Consider the following 21,926-nt stretch of genomic DNA (forward strand, 5'->3'; position numbering starts at 1 on the left):
TTGCCCCATCACCCCTCCTAGATCCCTTCCATGTCCACTATACTCCCCCCACCTCAGGCTCCCTAGACCCCCCCCCCTTCACACCCCTCTGCTCCCCCCCGGCCCCGGCCCCGGCCCCGGCCCCCTCCATGGCCCGTAGAGCCCCGAGACCCTACACTCCCCCGACCCCCTCGGCCCCTCCCCTCACATCTCCCCGGGGTCCCACCCCTCCACTACCCCCACCCCCATCGCCGCCCCGCGTGCCCAGACAGCGGCCCAATCCCGTTACTTCCCAGGCCCCACCCCGAGGCTCGGTTGGAGGGGAGAGGTGAGTGGCAGGCCCGGGAGCCAGTGCACTGCGGGATTGCGGAGAGGGGGGCGGGACATCCTGCGGGCCGAGGGCCAGTCTCCTGCCGCCCCACCCCCCACCCCCACCCCCCGTTTCCCTGGCGGTGCCAGCGGCCTAGGCCTCTGCTGCGGCCTGTCGCCCCTCCCCCCGCCCCCGGAGCCCGGCCCGGCCCGGCCCGGCTCGGCCCGGCCCGGCCCCGCCATGCCGCACAGCTTCAAGCCCGGAGACCTGGTCTTCGCCAAGATGAAGGGGTACCCGCACTGGCCGGCCCGGGTGAGACCCCCTGTCCCCGGGGGGGACCCCCCATGCCCAGCCCCGAGGGGGAGCCCCCAGCTCCGGGGGGACCCCCCATCCTCAGCCCCGGGGTGGACCCCTCATCCTCAGTCCTGGGGGGGAGCCCCCAGCCCCGGGGTGGACCCCTCATCCTCAGCCCCGGGGGGGACCCCCCATGCCCAGCCCCGAGGGGGAGCCCCCAGCTCCGGGGGGACCTCCCATCCTCAGTCCTGGGGGGGAGCCCCCAGCCCCGGGGTGGACCCCTCATCCTCAGCCCCGGGGGGGACCCCCAGCCCTGGGGGAGCCCTGGCGGGACCCCCCCTAACCCCAGCCACGGGGGGGAGCCCTAAGTGCCTCTCCTGAGGGCTCCTCCACCCCCAGGGGACCCCCTTCCCTTCCCTATGGAAGACCTTTAGCTCAGCCCATCCCTGTCTGGGGAGATCCTTGGCGGGGAACCCCTAGTCCAGTCTGTGGTCTGGGCCTATTCTGCATCGGGGAGTGGGGTGCGGGGTGGGGATTGTGGGGAGCAGGGCATGCGGAGGTAGAGGCGATGGGGCTCAGGGGTAGCGGGGCAATGTGTCGTGGGGTGCAGAGAAGGAGAGCCAGAGAGGAGGAGATTATGGTGTGGTCATTGAGGAGGTGGAGTGCCAGGGGGCAAGGTGATAGATTGTGGGGTGCAGGGGTTGGTACTGGGGAGATGAGGTGCAGGGGGTAATGCATCATGGGATGCAAGGGTGGGTGTTAAGGGGAGATGGGGGTATAAGGAAAGATGCGGGGGTGGGTGTTGGGGGAGATGGGTGCAGAGGGGCAAGGTGATGGATTGTGAGGTTCAGGGGGTTGTGAAGGAAAAGGATATGGTAGTCAGTTATTTTTGTCAAGGTCCCAACTCCAGAGAAAATAATTTAAAAAAATAGCAATAATGATGATAAATAAATAAAAAGATTTCGGGGTCTGTTCAGAAACGTCTGGCGGTCTGGATTTGGCCTGCAGTCTGCCTATTGACTGGCTCTGGTCTGCAGCAGGAACAGGAAGGTTCCTAGAGACAGGGCATCCAGAGCGGGGGTGCTGGATCACAGGAGGTGGGGGTTGTCATGGGCAGGTGGGAGTTACTGGTCTGTTATTGAGTGTCAGGTGATGGTATTAAGAGCTGCAGTGTGATGAGGTGGTAGGGTGACAGCGCTGTGTAGCAACAATGCTTGGAAGGGGTATGGATGAGACACAGAGGGTGATGACATCTGGTGGGGATGGAGTTAAGTGATGGTTCCTGGAGAGGGTGGGGGTATATTGGGTGTTGATGATCAGGAAGGGTCATCGTGTGTGGGGAACACATCTGGATGAGAATGCCTTGGGTAGTGGTCCTGAAAAGTAAAGATGATTGGAAGCTGAGGGCAGGGTAGGATCACCACAGTGTGAGGGGGCGTAGTGGCAAGAGGCAACAGGCTGCAAATGCATGGGATTGGGATGTGGTGGATACCTGAGGATGGTTGTGGATGTTGGAGCCGGGAAGACAATGCATGATCTACAATGCACCACAGGATCCTCTAGTATGTCTATCCTAATTCGCCTGTGCACTATTTATACTTAGCTAGTGCTATAATATGGGGCTCTAGTAGAACTTGGTCAGAATCAGGAGGATGCTCGTGTTGCTGGAGTCCCAGTCTGCTCTGGTTTAGCTTTCTCCCTCCCCTTGGGGGCCCTTTCCTGTGAAGACTTCCCCAATGTGCGAGGTCACCCGCTTGGATGTACGCTCCCACTTTTCTGTGATCACAGATCCCATAACATTCCTGGGCTCCTGCCTAGAAGCTGTGCCCTTGGCTATGCCATGTGCAAGTGACTGACTGGAGCCAGTGGGACATGCGGGAAGGCAGGGTTTCTGGTGCGTTAAGGGCTAATCGCCTCAGGCCTGATTGCCTCCCAGCAGCCTGGGCTTTTCCTATAGCCTGTCTCTAGCCAGGAAGGACCGTTTCGGGGGCCCCTGCTGGAGCAATCTCCCTCCTTCTAAATACTACTTCTGGGAGTCCTTCCATGTGCTCTTACTGGTAGCCAAGCAAGACACTTGTATGCCCCCCGCTCCTCCCCCCCATGCAGAGCCTATAACCTGTGCAGCATTCCCAGCCCTAAAGAGATTGAACCCAAGGCTTAGGCTTGAGCTCTTGCAACACTGCAGCTGGAGTTGGTTCTCTGCTGTTACTTGTCTACGGATCCTGCTTGGCCATAAAAAGTACCTTAGAATTCAGTGTACAGAAGGCTCCCTTCCTCAGTGTGTTGTTACAGTGTTTGTGTGAAACAGCCAACCTCGGCTTTGCATCAGTTAGCTGCCTCCTGATGCTGTACCCAAATCTGCCATCTCTGACCACCTCCTGCCTTGTGCTTCGTTTCAGATTGATGACATAGCAGACGGCGCTGTGAAACCCCCGCCGAACAAGTACCCCATCTTCTTCTTTGGGACACACGAGACGTAAGCCCCACTGTCCACGTGATTTCCTTGCCGTTGCCTACTTCCCGGCAACTTGAGACTGATCTCTGCTTTGTTCCCCCCCTCCCTCCCCCAGAGCCTTCTTGGGACCTAAGGACCTGTTCCCTTACGACAAGTACAAGGACAAATACGGGAAGCCAAACAAGCGAAAAGGCTTCAATGAGGGATTGTGGGAAATCCAGAACAACCCCCATGCCAGTTACAGTGCCCCTCCGGTGAGTGTGTGAGCATCACTCATTTGTGATCAGCCGTGACTAGGGGCTCTGCGCACCTCTGTGCTTTGTGCCTTCAAATAGCCTTTCCTCCTTTTCCTGCTGCCTGTCACTGTGGTATTGGAAAGCTTCCATGTCAAAAATCTCCTTTCTTGGGAGCAAAATAACTAACCCTCCTCACACTTGCTCAACTCTGTGCCTCCAATTAGGCATCCGTAAAATTGACTTGTCCAAAACCACAGGGGAAATCTGTGTCAGAGCAAGAATTAGAACTGCAGAGTTCCTGGCTCCCATTCGTGTGCTCAGGCTGTCAGATGATGTCAGTCTCGTCATTGACATCAGAGCACCTGAACCAAACGCCACAGAAGTCACTAGCATGGTTCCCATTGACTTCTATGAGCTTTGGATCAGACTCCGAGAAAGCTGTTTACAGTCCAGTGTTTCAGTGTATGAGGGACGCTATATGTAACCATAATTGAATGATACAGTTTATTACATAGTGATCTTCCTAAAGGTATCCAGAGCTGCTTCATATATACTGGTCTGAAGAGACAAAGTAAGGCTTTAAGGTGAGATAAAGAGGAGATGGCTCAGAGGAAGACAGTTTTAGACCGAAAGGGTACCCCAAATGAACAAGCAACAACCCAATACCCAAACTGCGGCAGAGTTTGAGAGAGAGACTATAGATTGCAGTGAACAGGCAGAAGAGATGGCTGGATACAAGGGCATAGATATAGGGTGAGATGATTCTGTAGAGAGTTTTGAGAGCAACTTGACATTGGCTACGGAGATGAGTGGGAAATCGTTGAATGTAAGAGAAGCTGGTGGGATAAAGTCCTGGTGTCTGGAGCTAGAGGCTGTTCTGGATCTTCCTGAAGTTCCCAGAACAGGGTTTTAAGAAGCCATTAAAGAGAGACCTGCAGTAGTCAAGGCAGCAATTGATTAAGGCACAAGTAAGGATTTCCGCAGAGATGGGCTCGAGGAAAAGATGAACTTTGGCATTGTAAAGGCGGAAAGAAAAATTTGGAGTCAAGAGTGACTTCAAGGTTTTTGGTCTTGGGAGAAAAGTTAAGGAGAATGCTGGGAGCATCAAGGACATAGGACAAAGAGGGCTTCTTACCCAGAGGGAAGAATTCCAGTAGTAGGAAACTGGAAGTGGCAGTCATGACAGAAATGGGAAATTGAGTCAAGGAAAATGGAGAGCTTGGTCATCGTTGCCATAGATGTGATGTGCATGCTTGAAGTGAGGCATGAGACCCCTAGGTGGGATCTTTTGAGGTACTGCATAATAATGGAATGACAGGAAGTTGTGAAGTCTTCACTGTGGATGGTTAAAGGGACAGTCCGAGAGGTGGGATTCAAACTAGGAGAGCAGAGTGCTGGTGAAATCCAACCCCTCATGTGAAACTTTCAGATGGGAAAGTATCTGCAGCTGCCCTTGGATAAGGTAACTTGGGAAGAGGGATCTGTGATCAAAGGCTCATCAGCCCCCCTAAGAGGAGTCGCTCACTTATGAAGGGATTGAAAGCCAGAGTGAAACTGGTCGAGAATGTTACTTTCAAGGTGGTGAGAGCAAGTCACCTTCTCCAGTACCCTGTGGAGAAAAGGAAGCCTGGAGTTTGGCTCACCAGTGAGGAAGAGTCAAGTGGGCTTGTCAGAGGGGCCATATGATAGCAGCACCTTCAGCACAGCACGGTGAAGGTGGGATCATGAGGGCAGACTGCAGCACTAGTTGACCCCAGAGGTGGAAGGGGGTCCCTTGGGGAGTTGTCTTTGTTCATAAATGATCTAGATGGGATTGCTGTAGAACAGGGTTATGGAGGGGATTTTAGGGCGTTTGGCTGAGGGGAGCTTGGAGGAGTTGTGGAACAGTGGTTCTCAACCAGGGGTACGTGTATGTTGGGGGTGCTCCGAGGTCTTCTAGGGGTCCATCAACTCATCTCGAGATTTGCCTAGTTTTATAACAGGCTACATAAAAAGCACTAGCGAAATCAGTACAAACTAAACTTTCACAGACAACGATTTGTTCATATTGCTCTGTATACTATCCGAAATGTAAGTCAGCCATTTTTCAGTAATAGTGGCAGTGACGCTTCTGTATTTTTGTGTCTGATTTTGTCAGCAAGTCATTTTGAAGTGAAGTGAAATTTGAGGGTACGCAAGACACATCAGACTCCTGAAAGGGGTACAGTAGTCTGGAAAGCAGGAGAGCCGCTGCTGTAGAAGCAGTTTCATTGAAAGGTCAACATGACACTGTCCCTTATCATGGATATCATCGCTGTCTAGCTTGCTGTCAGCTGGGGAGTTATCACAGCACTCTGACGGCAGCTGGTCATGTGGCAATGTCTCAGCTCAATCCTCTTCTCCATCGTGCTTAGCTCTCTTATTCCCTGCTTCCTTGCTGTGCTGACATGCATCGGGAGACCCGCTATTGATCAGTAACCCCTGACGTTTCCATTTCTTTGCTCTTTCAGCCAGCGAGCTCCTCAGACAGCGAGGTTCCCGAGAACGACCCAGTGGCAGGAAGCGATGGAGGAGAGGAGGAAGAAGAATCGGCTGCCATGGCAGTTGCTGCTGTTGCTGCAGCGGCCATGGAGAAGCTAGACAGCGATGAGGAGTCCGACAAGGGGAGCGACCACAGTGGGCTGAAACGAAAAGCGCTAGCTATGAAAGTAAGTTTGCCCCATTGCGATCTGTGTGGGGTATCGCCTGGCTAGGAATAGGAAGATGATTACATTTATATAATGGATTTACACTTGGCCCACGAAGCACTTTAGAAATTGAACATAGGGCGGTCGCATCACCCACCACTTAGCTGCTGCGATCCACTCCAGAGGTAGCTGCATTTATCTTGGGGCAGCCACATGGCACAGCAGGGTGTTTTTAGGATGAACGTGAAAACAGGTTCTCCTGTTGATATTCTAGAGGGAAATCAGAGAGAATCCCAAGTTCAAAGGTAGCCAAGACACCAGGATTAACCCACCAACTGACATAACTGGCTCCGTTTACACATACATGCACTGGTATCAATCAGAAGACCCTATTGCAGTGTATAGATGGTGCATGGGATCAGGCATGGGTTCTGTGTACCTGTAGGCTGCATGCTGGCTGTTGTTCTGAGTTTATTATAGAAAACAGTAAGGAGAGGGGTGGTTAAAGCCCTGCTCCACTGGGTTTTGTTTGATCCTGTGGGCAGAGAGGGCAGCAGTGAGGAATATACCAGCTTGCAGCAACTGTTACATTGATGTTTCTCTGATTTCAGATGCCAGTGGCTAAACGACCCCGGAAATCCTCCAGCGACCTCGACCAGGGCAGTGTGTCTCCCTCAGAAGAGGAGAACTCGGAAAGTTCTTCTGAGTCAGAGAAAAATAGTGACCAGGTGAGCAAGTGGTTTACAGAGTCCCCCGTGCTGCAGTGGTTTGGATGGGGTGGGCAGGTTCTGATTAACTAACGGGATCCTGGAGAGAATATAGGACGAGGTGTACTCTGTGTATGCCCTCTCTCTTGCACTGCGCAGGACCGCACTTGCCAGCTCAATGGGCCACAGGAAGCACGGGGGATAGAATTTGGAATAGTCTGCTATATACATATATTCACACACATGCCTTTGCCTCCCCTGCTGGCTTAGTGCAGTCGCTAATTCCTTCCATGAGCGCTGAGTCCAGCCCAGGGCTTGGGCATCTCTGGTGGTGAGAGCAGGCAGCATAGGTTGGCATGGTGTGTGGAACGCCACCCTAGTCTTCAAGGCCTGGCTTCATGCCACTTGGTGCTGACTGGCTGGGCACCCGTGTGCCATTCTTTCTCCCACTGTTCTCCAGCTTTGTGAAAAGTCATGTCTTGCTGGGTCTCTGCTCTTTCTAAGGTGCCCAACGCATCTTTGCCAGGACATAAATATCTGTTCCTTGTCCCAATTAAGACTGGACAGCTTGTTTGTTCTTGGGTTGACAAGTCCCTGTGATTTGGGGCAGCACCTGTGGTCTGCGGAGATCAAAGTCAAGGGCTGTTGGATAATGAAGAGGGGAAGGCGTTTGAGTTGGATGGGCTGACCTGGGGCCATTCTTTACCCCCCTGATGCCACCCTAGGGTATATCCGGAAGGTGCCCTCACTTCTCGCTGTCAGGGTCTGGGCATGGGGGTTACTGCTGAGAGTAGTGGGGTGAAGCTCCCGCAGCCAAAGTGAGGCCTTTCCTAATTCGAATATGTCCATCCCTTCCCAGGACTTTACTCCAGAGAAGAAGCCAGTGGCCAGAGCTCCCAGGAGGGTGTCTGCAGGCGGAAGGAAGAAAAAGGTAAGGGGCCCTTGAAGTGAGCAGCCCTGCCCCATTGGTAGGCCATTCTCCCTGCGCTGCTGCAGCTGGTTAGCCCCTTGGCACCGAGAGCTTGGCTTTGCCAGTCGGCATCCAGCACAGATTGTGGCTAGCCAGTCAAACAGACCCCTTCTACCTGGCCGGAGGTGGAAAGGAAATACAAACACACAGGGCAGCTGGGAGGAATGGAAGAGACTAAATTTCTGATTCCACGTTGCCCACAGTAAGAATGAAGCAGGGAGATGAGGCAGGAGGATTAGGAGGGGTGAGCAGGAATAACAGGCTTCCTGCATGTGGATTTGATGAGTTGGGAGAGCATAGATTTTAGTGGTGTCTTCTGGCCTTGTGATCATCTAGTCTGACCTCCTGCATAACAAAGGCATCGGTACTAAACCGACCATTTCACTACATGGTGTGTGCTGATAACAGAACTGTGTGTGTGAGGATTTGCCAGGGAATCCTCCTGCTAGCTTCCCTTAGACACTGATCCATTACCTATGGGAGTTGGAGGTAGATTTCCCCTTTCATCCCACGTATGGTTCCCATGGGAAGGCGGTACCGCTCCCCTCCTCGCGGACCCACGCACAGATCCCCCTCAACGCTCTCTCCTTTGATCACAGAAGGTGGATTCAGGGTCCGACTCGGACTCCAAAGTGGATTCGGAAGAGGAAAACGAGACTGTGGACGTGACTAAGTCGGACTCCGACTCGGACTCCGACTCGGACGTGTCTGTGAAGAAGGTTCCGCGGGGCAGGAAGCCAGGTAGGGCTGAAGGGGAGCTATCCAGGCTTCTTCCAGCTCTTCCCAGGCAGTTCTGGAAGGGAGCTGGGCTGGGTGGCCTCAGCAACCCACCTTTGTGTAGGAGCCTTCATTAATCCATGCCTCAATAGATGGACTGAAACCAGGCCCTCCTGCCCCCTGGACTTGGTTACCCTTCCTTCACGCACGCTGCATATGGCTGTTGGAGGGGGTTGGGAGGAGACTGAGTCCTGCTGTGCTGACCCCCTGATCCCTTGTGTCTTGTAGCTGAGAAGCCACCCCCAAAGCCTCGTGGCAGGAAACCAAAGCCTGAGAGAGCTCCGACCAGCTCCAGCAGCGACAGGTGAGAGCCGAGGCCCTGGTGAGGGGCACCGGGGCCTGGCTGGGATGCCTGCTCTGGTATTCAGATGTTTTAATCTCCTTTGGCCCAGCAGCAGAGGAGTGCGGCCTGCGGCTTGAGTTTGCTGGCTCCAGGCTCTGCATGGGATTAGCTTCTCAAAGATGCTAGCCAAGGCATCACACTGGTGTCCAGTCTGTTGTTGGCTGGGGTGGGGGATCTTTCGTGTTGGCACAGGGGAGTCCCGACTCGATGAGCAGAGTTTGGCTAGTGAGTATGATTCTTGACTCTGCCACCAACTTCCTAGTCGTCTGGTCTCTCTCTGGCTCAGTTTCCCCATCTGTGAAAATGGGGATAAAATTACAAACCTCAGTCCCAGGGGTGTTCCAAGGACAAATGCATGAATAAATGGGAGGCGCTCGGGCACCACGGAGAGGGAGAGCTCTCGCCTGAGCTCTTTAGTGCAGGGACTGTCAAGTACAAAACATTTGTCCAGAACCCTGCACGCCGGGGCCTTGAGGCGCTGCCATGATTTAAATGTTTAATAATAACGGGGGCCATGTCAGTGCCTAGATAGCTAGCAAGGAGGGGCAGTAGCCTTGGTTGCCACCAGAGGGGATGTCTCATGCGAGTCGCGTGGCAATCACTGCCAGACATTCGCCACTCTGTGCAGCCCTTCTGACTATGGGCTAGTCTGTACTAGAAAAGGTTTCCCAGGGTAGCCCTAGGAGCATCGCTACATTGGCAAAGTCTCTTAGTGCAGACTCAGTGTATATGGCAAAGAGGAGCTTTTGCTGGTGTAGCTTGTACTGGTTCCCCAAGCAAAATAAGCTATCCTGGCAGAAGCTGGTCTAAGTGCATCTACACCAGGGCTTTAAGAAATCACACCCCTACTTGACATTGCAAACCAGCCAACGCTTCCAGTGTAGACCTGGTCTATCGTCAAGGGGGAAGTGAAGGGGCTGGAACTGACAGGCTTAGTTATTCAGAAGGGCCCCGTGTGGAGCGTAGGGAGGAGAACGCAGGGTCCAGAGGGATTTGACCCATACATACCAATTGCAGCCCAAACCGAGACTGGAAGTGTGGATCTCGGCTGGCTCACCGTTCTGCGGGACAGGAATCCCACCCCTGCAGCTGGCGCTAATTGGGCTCCCGTCAGCAACCTGGGTAGAGGGACCAGGGATTGCATAGGCCCTGGAGACTGAACTCCTAATGCAGAGATCCCTCCAGATCAGGGCTCAGGCACTGGCTGGGCGCTGAGCGGGAAGCATGCACCACTGGGGGTAACTAGAGGCCTTCAGTCTCCAGGGCTGTCAGGCTGGCCTCTCTTGCCAGCTCTCCTTTCATTCAGAAAAGGGGCACGTCCCGGGAGCGGGTGAGGGCCGTGAGTGATGGTAACTGTGTGCAGCTGCTTGGTGGTCTCAGGCCTCTGCAGGGCAAGGGCATGTCCAGTGGCCCATGCCCCATGGTCCACTGAAAATCTTATGTTGCAAAAAGTTGGTGTACCAGGGAGCAAGGCTGGTGCTTCTCCCCAGTGTATGGGAGGCACAAAGCTCCGGGGCGCCTACAGGACTCTGTGGAAGCAGGGCTGGAGTAGGAGTGGAGGGTGCACGAGCCCCGTCTCTGCAGAGGCTTTTCTGGTCCCCGTGATCCATCCCACTCTGTCCCCTACAGTGACAGCGACAGCGACGTGGACCGCATCAGCGAATGGAAGAGGCGTGACGAGGAGCGCCGCCGGGAGCTGGAGGAGAAGAGGAAGAGGGAACAGGAGGAAGAGATCCGCAGGCTCCGGGAGCAGGAGAAAGAGGAGAAGGAAAAGAAGAAGGAGAAGGCGGAGAAGGGGGAGGAGGCGCACTCAGACAGTGACAGCAGCATGGATGACGAGGTGGCCAGGAAAGGCAAGAAGAACCGAGGCAAGGACCAGTTGTCATCGGACTCTGACTTGGAGCTGGAGAAAGAGGTGAGCACGTGGGAACGGAGGGACCCGGGCCTCCAGATCGCCCATTCGCAGCCAGTGATCGCATGGGAAGTGAGTTTGGGGGCATCGCTGAACCCTTCCTGTGATTGGCACTAAATCTTTGCTAGCCTCAGAGAGGCCGAGGAGGCGGCGTGCCCCTCTCACCCTTGAGATCGTTCTCTCCCAGATCGCGGGGCGTTGGGAAGGGTCAGGGTCAGGGAAGCTCACCCTGCTGCGGCCCATGTGAAATCACTCCTGCACTGCTCATGAAACTCTCAGGCCAGACCCAGAAGGAACCTGTCCTGCTGATGCCTTGCCCAGGGTAGCTGAGGGCTGTCACGGCAGCTCCAGTCAGCATGGCTTGCTTGGATGAGCAGCTTAGCCAGGGAATAAACTGCCAGAGTCACGAGAGATGGGCGGGACGGAGCCACCTTGATTTAGTTTTGTTAACGAACTCTTCCGCAGAGGCTCGTAGGTGAGATGTTGAACCAGGCTCTAGCTGCTTGCTGTCACTGAGGATCCCATGGCACCCTTTGGCGGATGAAGCCGTTAGGTCAGCTCTGAATCCTGGCTTCATTCTAAAGAAGGCACATATATTCTGCCTCACTAAGCTTTGTTGGGAGTTTCAACTGGGTGCTGGATACTTCTTCACTTGCTACACAACAGGCTTGGACAGGATTGCTGGAAGCTGTGTAACAGCTTTCACGTTCCACCCCAGAGCTGGCTGCACTTTGTTGGTCGAAGTGATCTCTGTGCATCAGTTTGTGGAGGGCTTCAGGAATCTGGATTGGGAAAACTCTCTAAGTGTGGTTCCTTTGCTGTATTTGGACCACCTAGAGCAGTTCCTGAGTATAGCCCGCGCAGGGTGCAGGCGTGGCAGGAAATGGAGCAGGGCTTTGTAGCAGCAGTTACACTGGCACGCAACTGGAATTTCTGCAAGAATTCTGCCCGCTTGGCTCGTGAGGGCAGGAGAGCTGCCGTAAGCTGCCATTGACTTGGCCACGGCATTTCATGCCAGCCTAGGGTGGATGCTCTTGTGTCTATGACTTCAGTTAAAGAGCCAGGCAAGGTCCCAGAGAGAGGCCTCTTCCCTTAAGACAGCAGTGACCTCCTCTAGTACCAGCTTGATGGCCCGGGAGACTGGAGTGCTGGCCCTTGGCCATGGCCAGCAGTGCCTACGTTGCCCCTCCACCCCACCAGAGTGCCTCGTCTCCAACCTTGGGGTAAAAGGGGGAATCACAGTCTGCACAGCCCATTCAGTCCTTGGTCTCTGCACTGAGGCTAGTTAGTGCTGTCGTAGTGGTGAGGGGGTGTATGTGACATGGACCTTTGGTTGCTGGGAGGGGACAGAGACCTATCAAACTCATTTCACACTAGACAGCTGCTGTATGGGTCACTAAACTTCGGGTCACTGCTGCCCCAGCCTAGATGTGAACTGCTGAGCTCAAGGTGGAAATCTCCATAACCCATCTCCCTAAGCCAGTTTTCTGAGCTGTCCAGGGGGATAGGAGAGTCTGAAATGAGCAAATCTCCTTTCTTCTCTCCACTCCATCTCCACTGCCAGAGAGAGAAGCCGTAAAAGCAGTGTTGTCTCACAGCTGGAACTGGGGACTTTGTGGTTCCCAGCTCTGCCACTGACTTACTGAGTAGTCTTGGGGAAAGTCACATCACATCTCTGTGCCTCAGTTTCTCCAGCTGGAAAATGTGTGTCTCGGGGAACTGTGATGTCTAATATTAGCAAAGAGCTTTGTGATCCTTGGGTAAAAGGCACTACAGTATACATGTGCAAAGGGCAGTGCTTGGATGCCATGCCAATGGAGCCTGTATAAGTACTATGATTTGAAACCATCCCTCTGGGTATCAGAGCAGCACGTGGCCGTATTCTTGGCAGGGGGACAGCGTTCTGATAGGTCAGAGCCCAGTTCTAGGGGTGCCGCGGCAGGCTGGGAGACCCGAAGCCAATCTAATTCAGTTGTCAGCTCTTTGGGGCAGAAACTTCCATGTAATTGTGCTAGGCACTGCACATGCCAATGGGCTCTAGCTCTTGGCATCCCCACGACACAGATAACGCGCGCCAGGGGGGCTGGAATAGGACATCACCATCCTCTCCCCTCCTGCGGCGAGGAGGGGCCTGCCATAGCTCTCAGCGTCTGCATTGTTCTCTTGTTGAAGGTAAAGAAGCCGCTGAAGAAGCAGCAGCCCTCTGAGTTGTCAAGGAAACCAAATCTAAAGGAGAAGAGGGGCCGATCGGAGGAGAAACCTCGCAACAAGTCAGCATCTTTCTGCCACGCTCTCAATTCCTCTTGGCCCCTCCCCCCTGGAGGCATAGTTGCTGGGGGGTCGGGGGGCGTGGGGGAAAGGGGGAAGCTCTTCTTGTGCCTCCTGGCAGACAACCTCCCTTGGTGGACGGGGGGAAGGTTCCCCTCCTGGAGCCCATGGCAGAGCTGTGCTGGGATTCTGGGCAGCTTTCCAGGGAGGTGGCGAGGTTCTTCTCCCATTCCGGGTTTCTGACGGCATTAAGAAGGGAAGGGAGTGCTGCTGGAGCTTAAGGCACCTCTGATCCCTCTCCAACGTCATGTGCCTTTAACCGAGCCCGCCTCAGCTGGATGGTGCAAGCAGCCTGCAGGGCCGGTACCACGTAGGGGAGTGACAGGGTCACAGGCCTCTCTAAGCAAGGGAACATCTCTTGGTGCCTGCTGTCATTACTGGGACTGCTTCCTTCTCCACTCCCAGGGAGAGGGAGCTGCAAGGAGTCAAGAACCGCTGATAGAGCCCTTAGGAGCCTGTTCCCCAGGAGAGGGGGGGGCCTGTGATTTCCAGGCCTGAAATAGGAATGACTCTGGTCCAGCATGGGAGTGGGAGTAAAGACCCTGGGTTCTACCCCTGCCTCTGCCACTCACCTGCTGTGTGACTTGGGCAAATCACGTTGGGACACAGCAGAAGTGGCCTGTAGGCTTTCGATCCCTGGAGCCCGATTCTTCAGGGGTTCGGCGTACCCCCAGCTCCCACTGACTTCCACAGGAGCCAAGGGCACTCGGGACACGTCTGAGAATGTAGGCCTTAGTCCCTCCTGTGCCTTGGGTTTCCTGTTTGTCAAATGAGGACAATGGCTCTCGCCCGCCTCGGTGATGTGCTTTGAGATCCAAGGCTGCAAGCATGGTGGAAGTGCTCAGCAGCAGCATTCTTTCTGCCCAGAGAGCTGGTGCAGCCCTTCCCCTTATTTAATGCACCTGGAGTACGCCAAGCCCTACAGCAGGAGGTGCCAGGGCCATGTGTGCTGCCATGTAAACCCGGTGGGTAAAACTCTGCCAGGAAGGCAGGGCTTCCCCCTGCCCTCCCCAGTGAGAAGTGTAAGACTGTCGTCCTCCCCTGTAAGCCAGAGCAGTGGGTGCGACTCCTAACTGGGGTATTTCTAACTTGCAGAGGTGCTGATGAGCAGCTTCTTACTCTTGTTTCCTTAACCCGCTGCAGACCCTTAAGAGTGGAACGAGGCCGGAGAAAGTCTGACGTGATCCCAGAGAGGAGGATGGAGAAGAAGAAGGGTGAGAGAGCAGGTTACTTCTGGGGAGCGGGGTGGGACTCTTTTGCTCAGTTATCCTGACCCTAGGGTATGGGGTGTGGAAAGTGTCTCCCCAAAAGAGGTCCAGTGTGTTACTCTGATTTGGCTCTTCAGTGCAGAGCTGTTGGGGGCCCTCCTTGCTGGCTGTAGGAGGTTTCTTTGGAAGGTGAACAAAGGGGTTCAAGCAACGTGCCCAGCTCAGAATAACCAAGCAACGATGGTTCTGATGTTAGCCCATTCCCGATCCTTCCGGCTTCTGGGAAGACTCTATGCATATTGCCTATTCCCAGGAGGCCAGGGGTCATATCGAATCAGAGCTGAATGCCCTGAATGCGCAGCACACGTTCTCTGTGCTTTCAAACACTCACTGTCCTGCTGGAGTCCAGCAGTCTAATTTAAAACCAACCAAAAGGGGGCTAATGCCTTGGCCTCTTTATTTTACATGATCTTAGAGCCCACAATTGAAGAAAAACTTCAGAAACTTCACAGCGAGATCAAGTTTGCCCTGAAAGTTGATAATCCGGTGAGTACCGGTGGGTGAGAGGGGGCTGGGGTGGGGATCAAGGTCTAGTCCTTCATCTGAGAGTGCTCCCTCCTGCTTGGGTGTCCCTGGACTATCAGCAACTGGGGTCTGTTCCACCCTGCTCCTTGTGTCACTGACGCCTGTGCAAAGCGAGTGTCAAACTTTCCCTGATTAGAACCCTCCGTTCCTGTTGGAGCACTGTACGCCCACTGCACAAGCATCTGTGACCACGGACAATGCGAGGACCAGACCCTGTTGTCTTTGGGCATTTGTCAGCTTTTAATAGTCAGTGGATTGCTGAATGATCTTGTAGACTTGAGGCCTCCAGGGTCTGCTTCCACTCTTAGCTTTGTGGTGTACTCTCTGGCTTTCATGCTATTTGGGGGTGCCCAGCCTTAAATGTTGACATCTGTGGGGGGTTCCCTGGTCCGCCTCTTCCTCCTTATAACCTCCATCTGAGCCAGCTCCAAGATCTGTTAGCACGTTCTTCATGCTGCATATTAACCGTAGTGTCCTATTATTGTCTGAGATCTCTGCTGCCTGGGGATGGACTCATTGATCAGATTGGTCTCTTCCATGTCGAACTCCTACAGTCAGTCCTATGTGATACATTTGATTCCGCAGTTTTAAAGGAGCAATACTCAGGTTTGCCACTAGGTGGTGCCAAAGGTGATTTTTATTTCTCCCTGGGCTCTCCTTACCTGTCTCTGAGAATTCCCGCTTCGCTGCCAGTGTCCCAGCTGCTGAACAGCTATGCTCTCTGCTGATCGGCAGCTTCGCTACAGTGGCTACCTGATGTGGATCCATGCCGGATTTCGGGCTGGGAGGCAGTAGCGGCACAGCTGAAGGTGGGGATGGGTTGCCTCGCGGGCATCAGCTCCTGGTGAGGCTAGATTGCCTCGTTTAGGAGAAAGATCAGGGCCTCGGGAGAGGGACAAAGATGAATCTGTGTGGCAAGTGCCGTAGACTTTGGATCTAAGTCTAAGAGGTTCTTCAGCCTCTTTATCAGTGTCTCTGCTCCCCAGCCTCCTGAGGAGAAGGAGAGATCCTGGGGTTGCCCTGCTGCATGAAGCCTGAGAGGGGATGGAATAATCCACTAAGTACCTTCACAGAGCACTCCTTGAGTCCCTGCCACCTCCTCTGCCTGGTGGAGATAAATCTCTGATCTCCTCTCTCCACCTGCAGGATATCAAGAGGTGTCTGAGTGCGCTGGAAGAGCTGGGAACCCTGCAGGTCACCTCTCACATCCTCCAGAAACACACTGATGTGGTGGCTACACTGAAAAAGGTACGACGGGGGTGGGCTAAGGGAGGCATGTGTGGGGATGAGAGCACCTTTCTCTGGGGCAGGGGGCCAGTCTGTGGCCAGCGCTGCCTCACGGTGTGTATGTGACAGATCCGTCGCTACAAAGCTAACAAGGACGTGATGGAGAAGGCTGCCGAGGTTTACACCCGCCTGAAGTCGCGCGTCCTGGGGCCAAAGATCGAGGTGAACCAGAAAGCCAACAAAACTGGGATGGAGAAAGACAAGGGAGACGTGGAGAAAGGCCAGGAGAAGCTGCCGGGAGGGGAGGCCCAGAACGAGAAAGGAGAGGAGGAGACGAATGCCGGTAACTATCATTCAGTGTGCTGGGAGGGTCCCAAGCTGCCTGGGCACACAGCAGACCTGGGGTGCCCTGCGGTGAGGGCTGGGGCTCTTCTTTAGTGATGACTGCTCTGAGTCAAACACACAGACTGAAAGCAAAAGATGCTCCAGTGACTCATCCCGCCTCCCCCGGGAGAGACTGGTGAAGTGGGGTCACTGTCTACCCATGTCTTACAAGGGATTTCCTAGTGCAGCGGTTCTCCTGGGAGGGCACAGAGGGCAGCAAGATCCTCCCTCATGGCTCTCCAGACTGGGCTCATTGGGGTGGGAGCTGGGGGACAGGCAGGCTCCTGGAGGGTCACTGTCTGATGAAGCTCGACACAGCATGGAAATGCTGGAGACGCTTGTCCTAGCAGCTGTAGCGATGCAGGTATTTGCAAGAGACCTGCCGGAAGAAGGGGCATGTTAATTTTTTGCCTCCAGTTTCCCACTGCTACAGGGTACATCCCAGACACCCGTGGTGCCACCGTTTGGTTCAGGGCTGTGCGGAGCATAGTCTACCTCCAAGAGCTGCATGTAAACCTAAGGGAAGTGCCCTTCTGGCTAATTACAGCCCGGCCGTCAGAGCCCAGTGGCCCCCGACTCATGCCTAATGCACAAATTAAATGCAAGATTCAAACCAGTGGGGAGCAAATGGGGGTAGCTTCACCTTTAGGTGGCCGCTTCAAATCTTCCCCAGGTGGATAGCGACCAAAATCTGTTGGTGCCTATAGAGACCCCATCTGAGACCAGGGACCCATTGGGCTGCTCGCTGTATAAGCACAAAGCAAGCAGTTTCCTGCCCTGAAGAGCTGACAATCCAGTCATCATCTGGTGGCTGTGGGTGCCCCATTGTGGTGGCCCTTGGCCATGTTCCAGAATCCACTCCCGTAACTGGGGCAGCGGGCTCAGCAGAGGGTAAGGACTGAACAAGTCCCAGAGCTGGACCGATCTCTTCCCCTCTTAGCGGTGCTGTATCCAGAGCGCTGGTGGGATGGCGCTGAGCTTTTCCCTGCTGCTGCTGTGCTGTGGACAAATGGAGAATTTTAGTTTCCAGGGCTGTGGAGCTGCCATCTTGACTAGATCACGAGGGAGAGAGAGAGACACTCAGGAGGCAGGATGGCCTAATGATTAGATTAGCAGCCTGCGACTCAATTCTTTGCTCTGCCTCAGACTTCCCCTGTGACCTTGAGCAAGTCATTTAGCCCCTTCTCCCTCCATACAGTGGGATAATAGCTCTTCCCTGCCTCACAGCTCCCTAAATACATTAAAGACTGCAAGGCGCTCAGATCCTCCCCTGACGGGGGCCAGGTAAGTACCAAAGAGAGCGGGAAAGAGAAAGCAACAGTTGCCGTTGCTTCCAACAGGGAGCCAAGCCTACGAATGTGTGCGCCCATCTCCTACTGTCCTCTCCTCCCACTTTGTTCCCACTGTAGATCTGTCAGCCCCCATAAATGGCGAATCCATGTCCCAGAAAGGGGAGAGTATGGAGGATAAGGAGCGAGACAAAGCCCAGGGATCTGGTGACGGAGAGCGAGAGGCATCCCCGGAAGACACACATGAGTGAGCACCCGCTTCTGGCCTGGGGAGACTCGGTGGCAGGGGACCAGGGCCCTTCCTGGTTCATCTCATACCTGCTGAGGGGTGGGAGGCCACAGATCCACAGGACCCCTGGGGCCAAGGAGGCTGCGGGACCCGGTGATGCGTTGCTGCGTGGTCCTCCAGAGCAGAAACCTTTTACAAAGAGTGTCAAGGCCAAAGTCGCTGGGTTTCCTAGCACCGAAGGAGTGAGATGGGAAATCCCAAGCCTTAGTTCTAGGCTTCCGCAGGGTTGTTCCCCCTCTGTATGTGATCAGGTGTTTCTGCAGACCCTCAGCCCCAAACAGTGGAACTTCCCCCAGCCACTGAATGTAAACCCTGCCAACCCGCGTGGCACGACATCCTCCAGCCATCCTTGTGGGCAAGTGCATGTTAGCAGAGAGGCACCTGCCTGAGGGCGATTGCTCTCTTCTCGGGTCCATGGGCTGGTGGCGCCATGCCTGGGGCTAGGAAAATCTGTGTTATGGAGAGGAGGGGCAGTATACTCACTGGGATGTCCCATAACTGTACTGTTGGGGGCTGAGGGCGGGTGTTGCTTGGATACCATGGGGAGGGTGGAGAGGAGTGTGGATGGTTGGGAAGGGAGGGAGGGATAGAAGGGTGTGTAGCGGGGAGAGTGGATGGCTAGAGGCGTGTGGCTGGGCAGGGAAGGGATACTTTGAGGGGTATTAATGAGGAGGGAAGGAGGATACAGTAGCCCCAGACACCTGCCTCCCTGCTTTGCCCCCCCGTGAGTGACAGTCGCTTCCCAGCTGGGAACTAAGGCTAATCGGTGACTTTCCTGTGCTCTCCCTGGCAGTGCGCAAGACTATCCCGAGATCAAAAGGCCCAGTATGGACAGGGAGAGGGTCCGCCTGGAGTCGGAATCCGTGGACGAGGAGGAGGACAGCTGAGGCCGTGGATCTCGCGCGGAGGAGAACACTCGCAGGGTCTCTGCACTGAAGGCAGTGAAGGAGACCGGCTCTGCCTTGCCCCCATGTTTCAGAGTTACTTCACTAAGTCGCACCGTAGATGATGCATAGGTCTTGTTCCCCTGCCCCTCCTGCTCCTGTGAAAGGAAAGAACTTCTGGGGAGGCTCTGTGCTGTATGTTTGTATTTGTCTCCTTGGGGTTTTTTTGTCCCCCCCCCCCACCTAAATTCTTGTGATTTAAACCAACATGAACTGAATATAAAGGGTTTTTTAATGAAAAATAACACTTATTCGTCTATTTTGTTGAGCCCCTGATGATGGCCGTAACTCTAGGGTGAGAAGGGACGTCCTTTGTGTTTCCTTTTGAAGTGCGGTTAGACTCGGGAATGTGACTGTAAAAATAACGCCCAAGGGCTCCCACGTTTCATCACCCTGGAGCACCAGATCCAGCCTGGCCCGTTTTGCAAGCCAGAGACAATGGGGTGGTGCTGCCCGCTCTTGCGGGGATATGACAATCACCTGGATTCTTCCTATCCTCCCCGGACCTGGAGATTCTGCAGTTGGATTGCAGCTAATTCTGCATGACCCTGTTGATTCCAGCGCATGGTCCCATAGCTATGCTGGTTCTTCAGGGCCAAAACTTGGTGTGGGTGAAAAGCCAGCAGCGCTCTAGCTTGGAAACGTGGTATGCCAGCACTGAGTACAGATCCTGCTTTATTTCCAGTGACTACCGTGGTGTAACCGCACTTTGCAGGGCTCGTTTATCATGGCCTTTTAACTAGAAATCTCCAGCCGTTTAGCTCTCCTGGGTCCCTACTGCTCTGAAGCCCCAGAATCATGTGGGTCGTCCTCTCCTGCAGTCCCCAGAACACTTAAAGCCAGAGGCTGTATCATTCCACCAGCGAAGTGAAGTCTGAGAACGGAGCATTGCATTGTCATGCTTCTTTGAGGGATGTCCGTAGTATGGGGGGCTGCCACTGGCTGCTTTTATTTAAAATCCACTTGAAAAAGACAGACACTTATAAATAACGATAGCCTGAGGGCTTCATCTCGTCAGCAGGAGTAGGAGAAATCTTTAGGGTTTGATGTGTTTCGGAAGGATCTCAAGCTTTTGTATATGTAAAATAAAGACTTGTCCATCTGAAAAGGAAGATGAGTGTTCTGACTATGTCTCCTTTTGCACTGCAGGCGGCTGAATTGCAGAACAATGCAGCACTTAACAGGCCACTAGGGTAGCTGGTTCCAAACCAAACCCGCCAGCCTCCAGAAGCTGCCGCTGAACTCTCAGGTTTTATATTCCTCGCTGGTGCTCCACACTGTAAACTTTTAGAAACAGACTCTAGATAAACCAACGTGACTCTTCGTACCCACTAAATTTATACACTGGCTGCAGCCAGCAACGGGGCCTTCTTTACGGACCACAGTTTGCAGAGCTGAGTAAACCCAGTAGATAGGGAGCAGAGCTCGATGGTTTGGATTATGGGTGTCCCTACCGGCTCCACCAAAGAGCCAGGGCCCTATCCTGCCGGGTGCTGCTCAGACTAAGGCTTTGTCTACGCTGGCGCTTCGTCGGCAAAATTTTGGTCGTTCAGGGGTGTTAAAAAAACAAACAAAAAAAAAAAACCCCAACCCCCCACATCCCCCGCCCCCCAAATGACAAAAGTTTTACTGATGGAAAAGCGCCGGTGTGAACCGTGCTATTTCAGCAGGAGCGCTCTCCTGCCGACAGAGCCGCGGTTGCTCGTGGAAGGCGGAAGTTTTTTGTCGGCAGGAGAGCGCTCTTCTGTGTTCAAAGCCTTGTAGTGGAGCCATAGCTTCAGAGGCAGTGCTGTCTGCTCTAAAGAGCTTACAGTCTAAAAGCAGACAAGATGAAGGGCAGAAAAGCATCATCCCCCTTTTACAAGGGGGAGAGGCCCAGAGAAGTTAAGTGATGTGGCCAAGGGCACAGAAAAAATCTGTGGTCAAGCCAGGAATTGAACCCGGCCCTCCTGAGTCTCAGGCTAGTCCCTTGCCCGCAACACCACTTTGTCTTGTAAGGCTTGAGATTGCTAATCAGAGGGGATGCCTAGTTCTAAGACTTACTGCCCTATTCTTTCCTTAGAGCCCGTTGCAACCAGGCTGGTGCCATCCTGGTAGTGTCAGTGTGAGTCAGGGCTAAGGGATGTGCTGGCCTGACGCATGTTATGTTGGTGGGAAGCCGCTGCCGTTCGTATATCGCTCATGAACGTGCTAACCTGGCCCCCCCGTGTAGCGCTGCACGTACTCACCGGGAGCGTGTGTCAATGCACCGTGCGGTGTGCCACGGCTGGAGTCTTGCTTTGCTAATTCTCTCCCCTTTGGCTTTATAGGTGGGGGAGCCAACGAGTTATTGTGTAAGGGTTGGTGGCATTTGGCTGAGCACTAGACATCAGCCGTCGTGTTTTGCAAAGAATGGGCCAGATTCACTGGTGACCTACATGGGGGTGAGTTTCACCACTAGGGCCTGATTCTTAGTTACTCGGCTCCTATGCTTGGGGTGGGGGTTAAAGGTGATATCAGGCCATCTTTGTACACCCTGTATTCTAGGACCAAGAAGGGGCCTGCCCGGGCCTGGTGTAGTTAGAGCAGCCCTCAGGCTTAGTGATCACCTTAGCTGATTCTCCACGGCACTTCCTGGGGCTGGTGAGACTCCATTGATCCACACCGCTCCTCCCGGGGAGGTGCTCCCTTGGCCTTCCCCTCCCTACAAACAGCTGCAAAGGCGTCCCTGCTCTAGGGAGAAAAGCTATCCCAGTGGTTAGGGTACCAGCCTCAGTCTTGAGAGACCAGGGTCCAAGTCCCTGATCCGCCCTAGGCTCCTGCTGAGACTGGCTTCGCCTCTTGTTGCTCCGGTTCCCCATCTCTACCCTGGGGGTAACAGCACTGCCTTGCCCGACAGGTGTGTGTTGGGGGTGGAAATTGTGAGGCGGTCAGTTACTTTGGTGATGGGGGACTATCTATGCGCTCGGGACTGCGTGGGGTGTGGGGCAGAACAGGTGTGTGAAATTGCTTTTGCTCTCCCAGCCCTGCCCCCTTCCCCCGCT

The 21,926-nt window shown here is 54.3% G+C and overlaps 1 protein-coding gene across 1 annotated transcript; it reads left to right on the forward strand.

Moving 5' to 3' along the window:
- Positions 1-447: 447 nt before the first annotated feature.
- HDGFL2 (HDGF like 2) lies at positions 448-20,015 on the forward strand. The gene is made up of 16 exons (XM_084614677.1): positions 448-601; positions 2,983-3,059; positions 3,154-3,292; positions 5,764-5,961; positions 6,552-6,668; positions 7,507-7,578; positions 8,217-8,358; positions 8,623-8,698; positions 10,367-10,652; positions 12,822-12,919; positions 14,121-14,191; positions 14,661-14,731; positions 15,917-16,018; positions 16,127-16,340; positions 17,791-17,917; positions 18,753-20,015. Exons 1-16 carry the CDS (start codon positions 530-532, stop codon positions 18,844-18,846), a joined length of 1,956 nt encoding a protein of 651 aa, XP_084470803.1. The 5' UTR covers positions 448-529; the 3' UTR covers positions 18,847-20,015.
- Positions 20,016-21,926: the final 1,911 nt, after the last annotated feature.

The sequence above is a fragment of the Lepidochelys olivacea genome, assembly GCF_965140295.1.
Source record: "Lepidochelys olivacea isolate rLepOli2 genome assembly, chromosome: 25".
Lineage (NCBI taxonomy): Eukaryota > Metazoa > Chordata > Testudines > Cheloniidae > Lepidochelys > Lepidochelys olivacea.

Coding starts and splice junctions, on each gene's coding strand:
- HDGFL2 (XM_084614677.1), top strand. CDS start 530: ATGCCGCACAGCTTCAAGCCCGGAGACCTGGTCTTCGCCAAGATGAAG. Junction 8,699..10,366: donor ACCAGCTCCAGCAGCGACAG/GTGAGAGCCGAG, acceptor TGTCCCCTACAG/TGACAGCGACAGCGACGTGG. Junction 17,918..18,752: donor TCCCCGGAAGACACACATGA/GTGAGCACCCGC, acceptor TCTCCCTGGCAG/TGCGCAAGACTATCCCGAGA.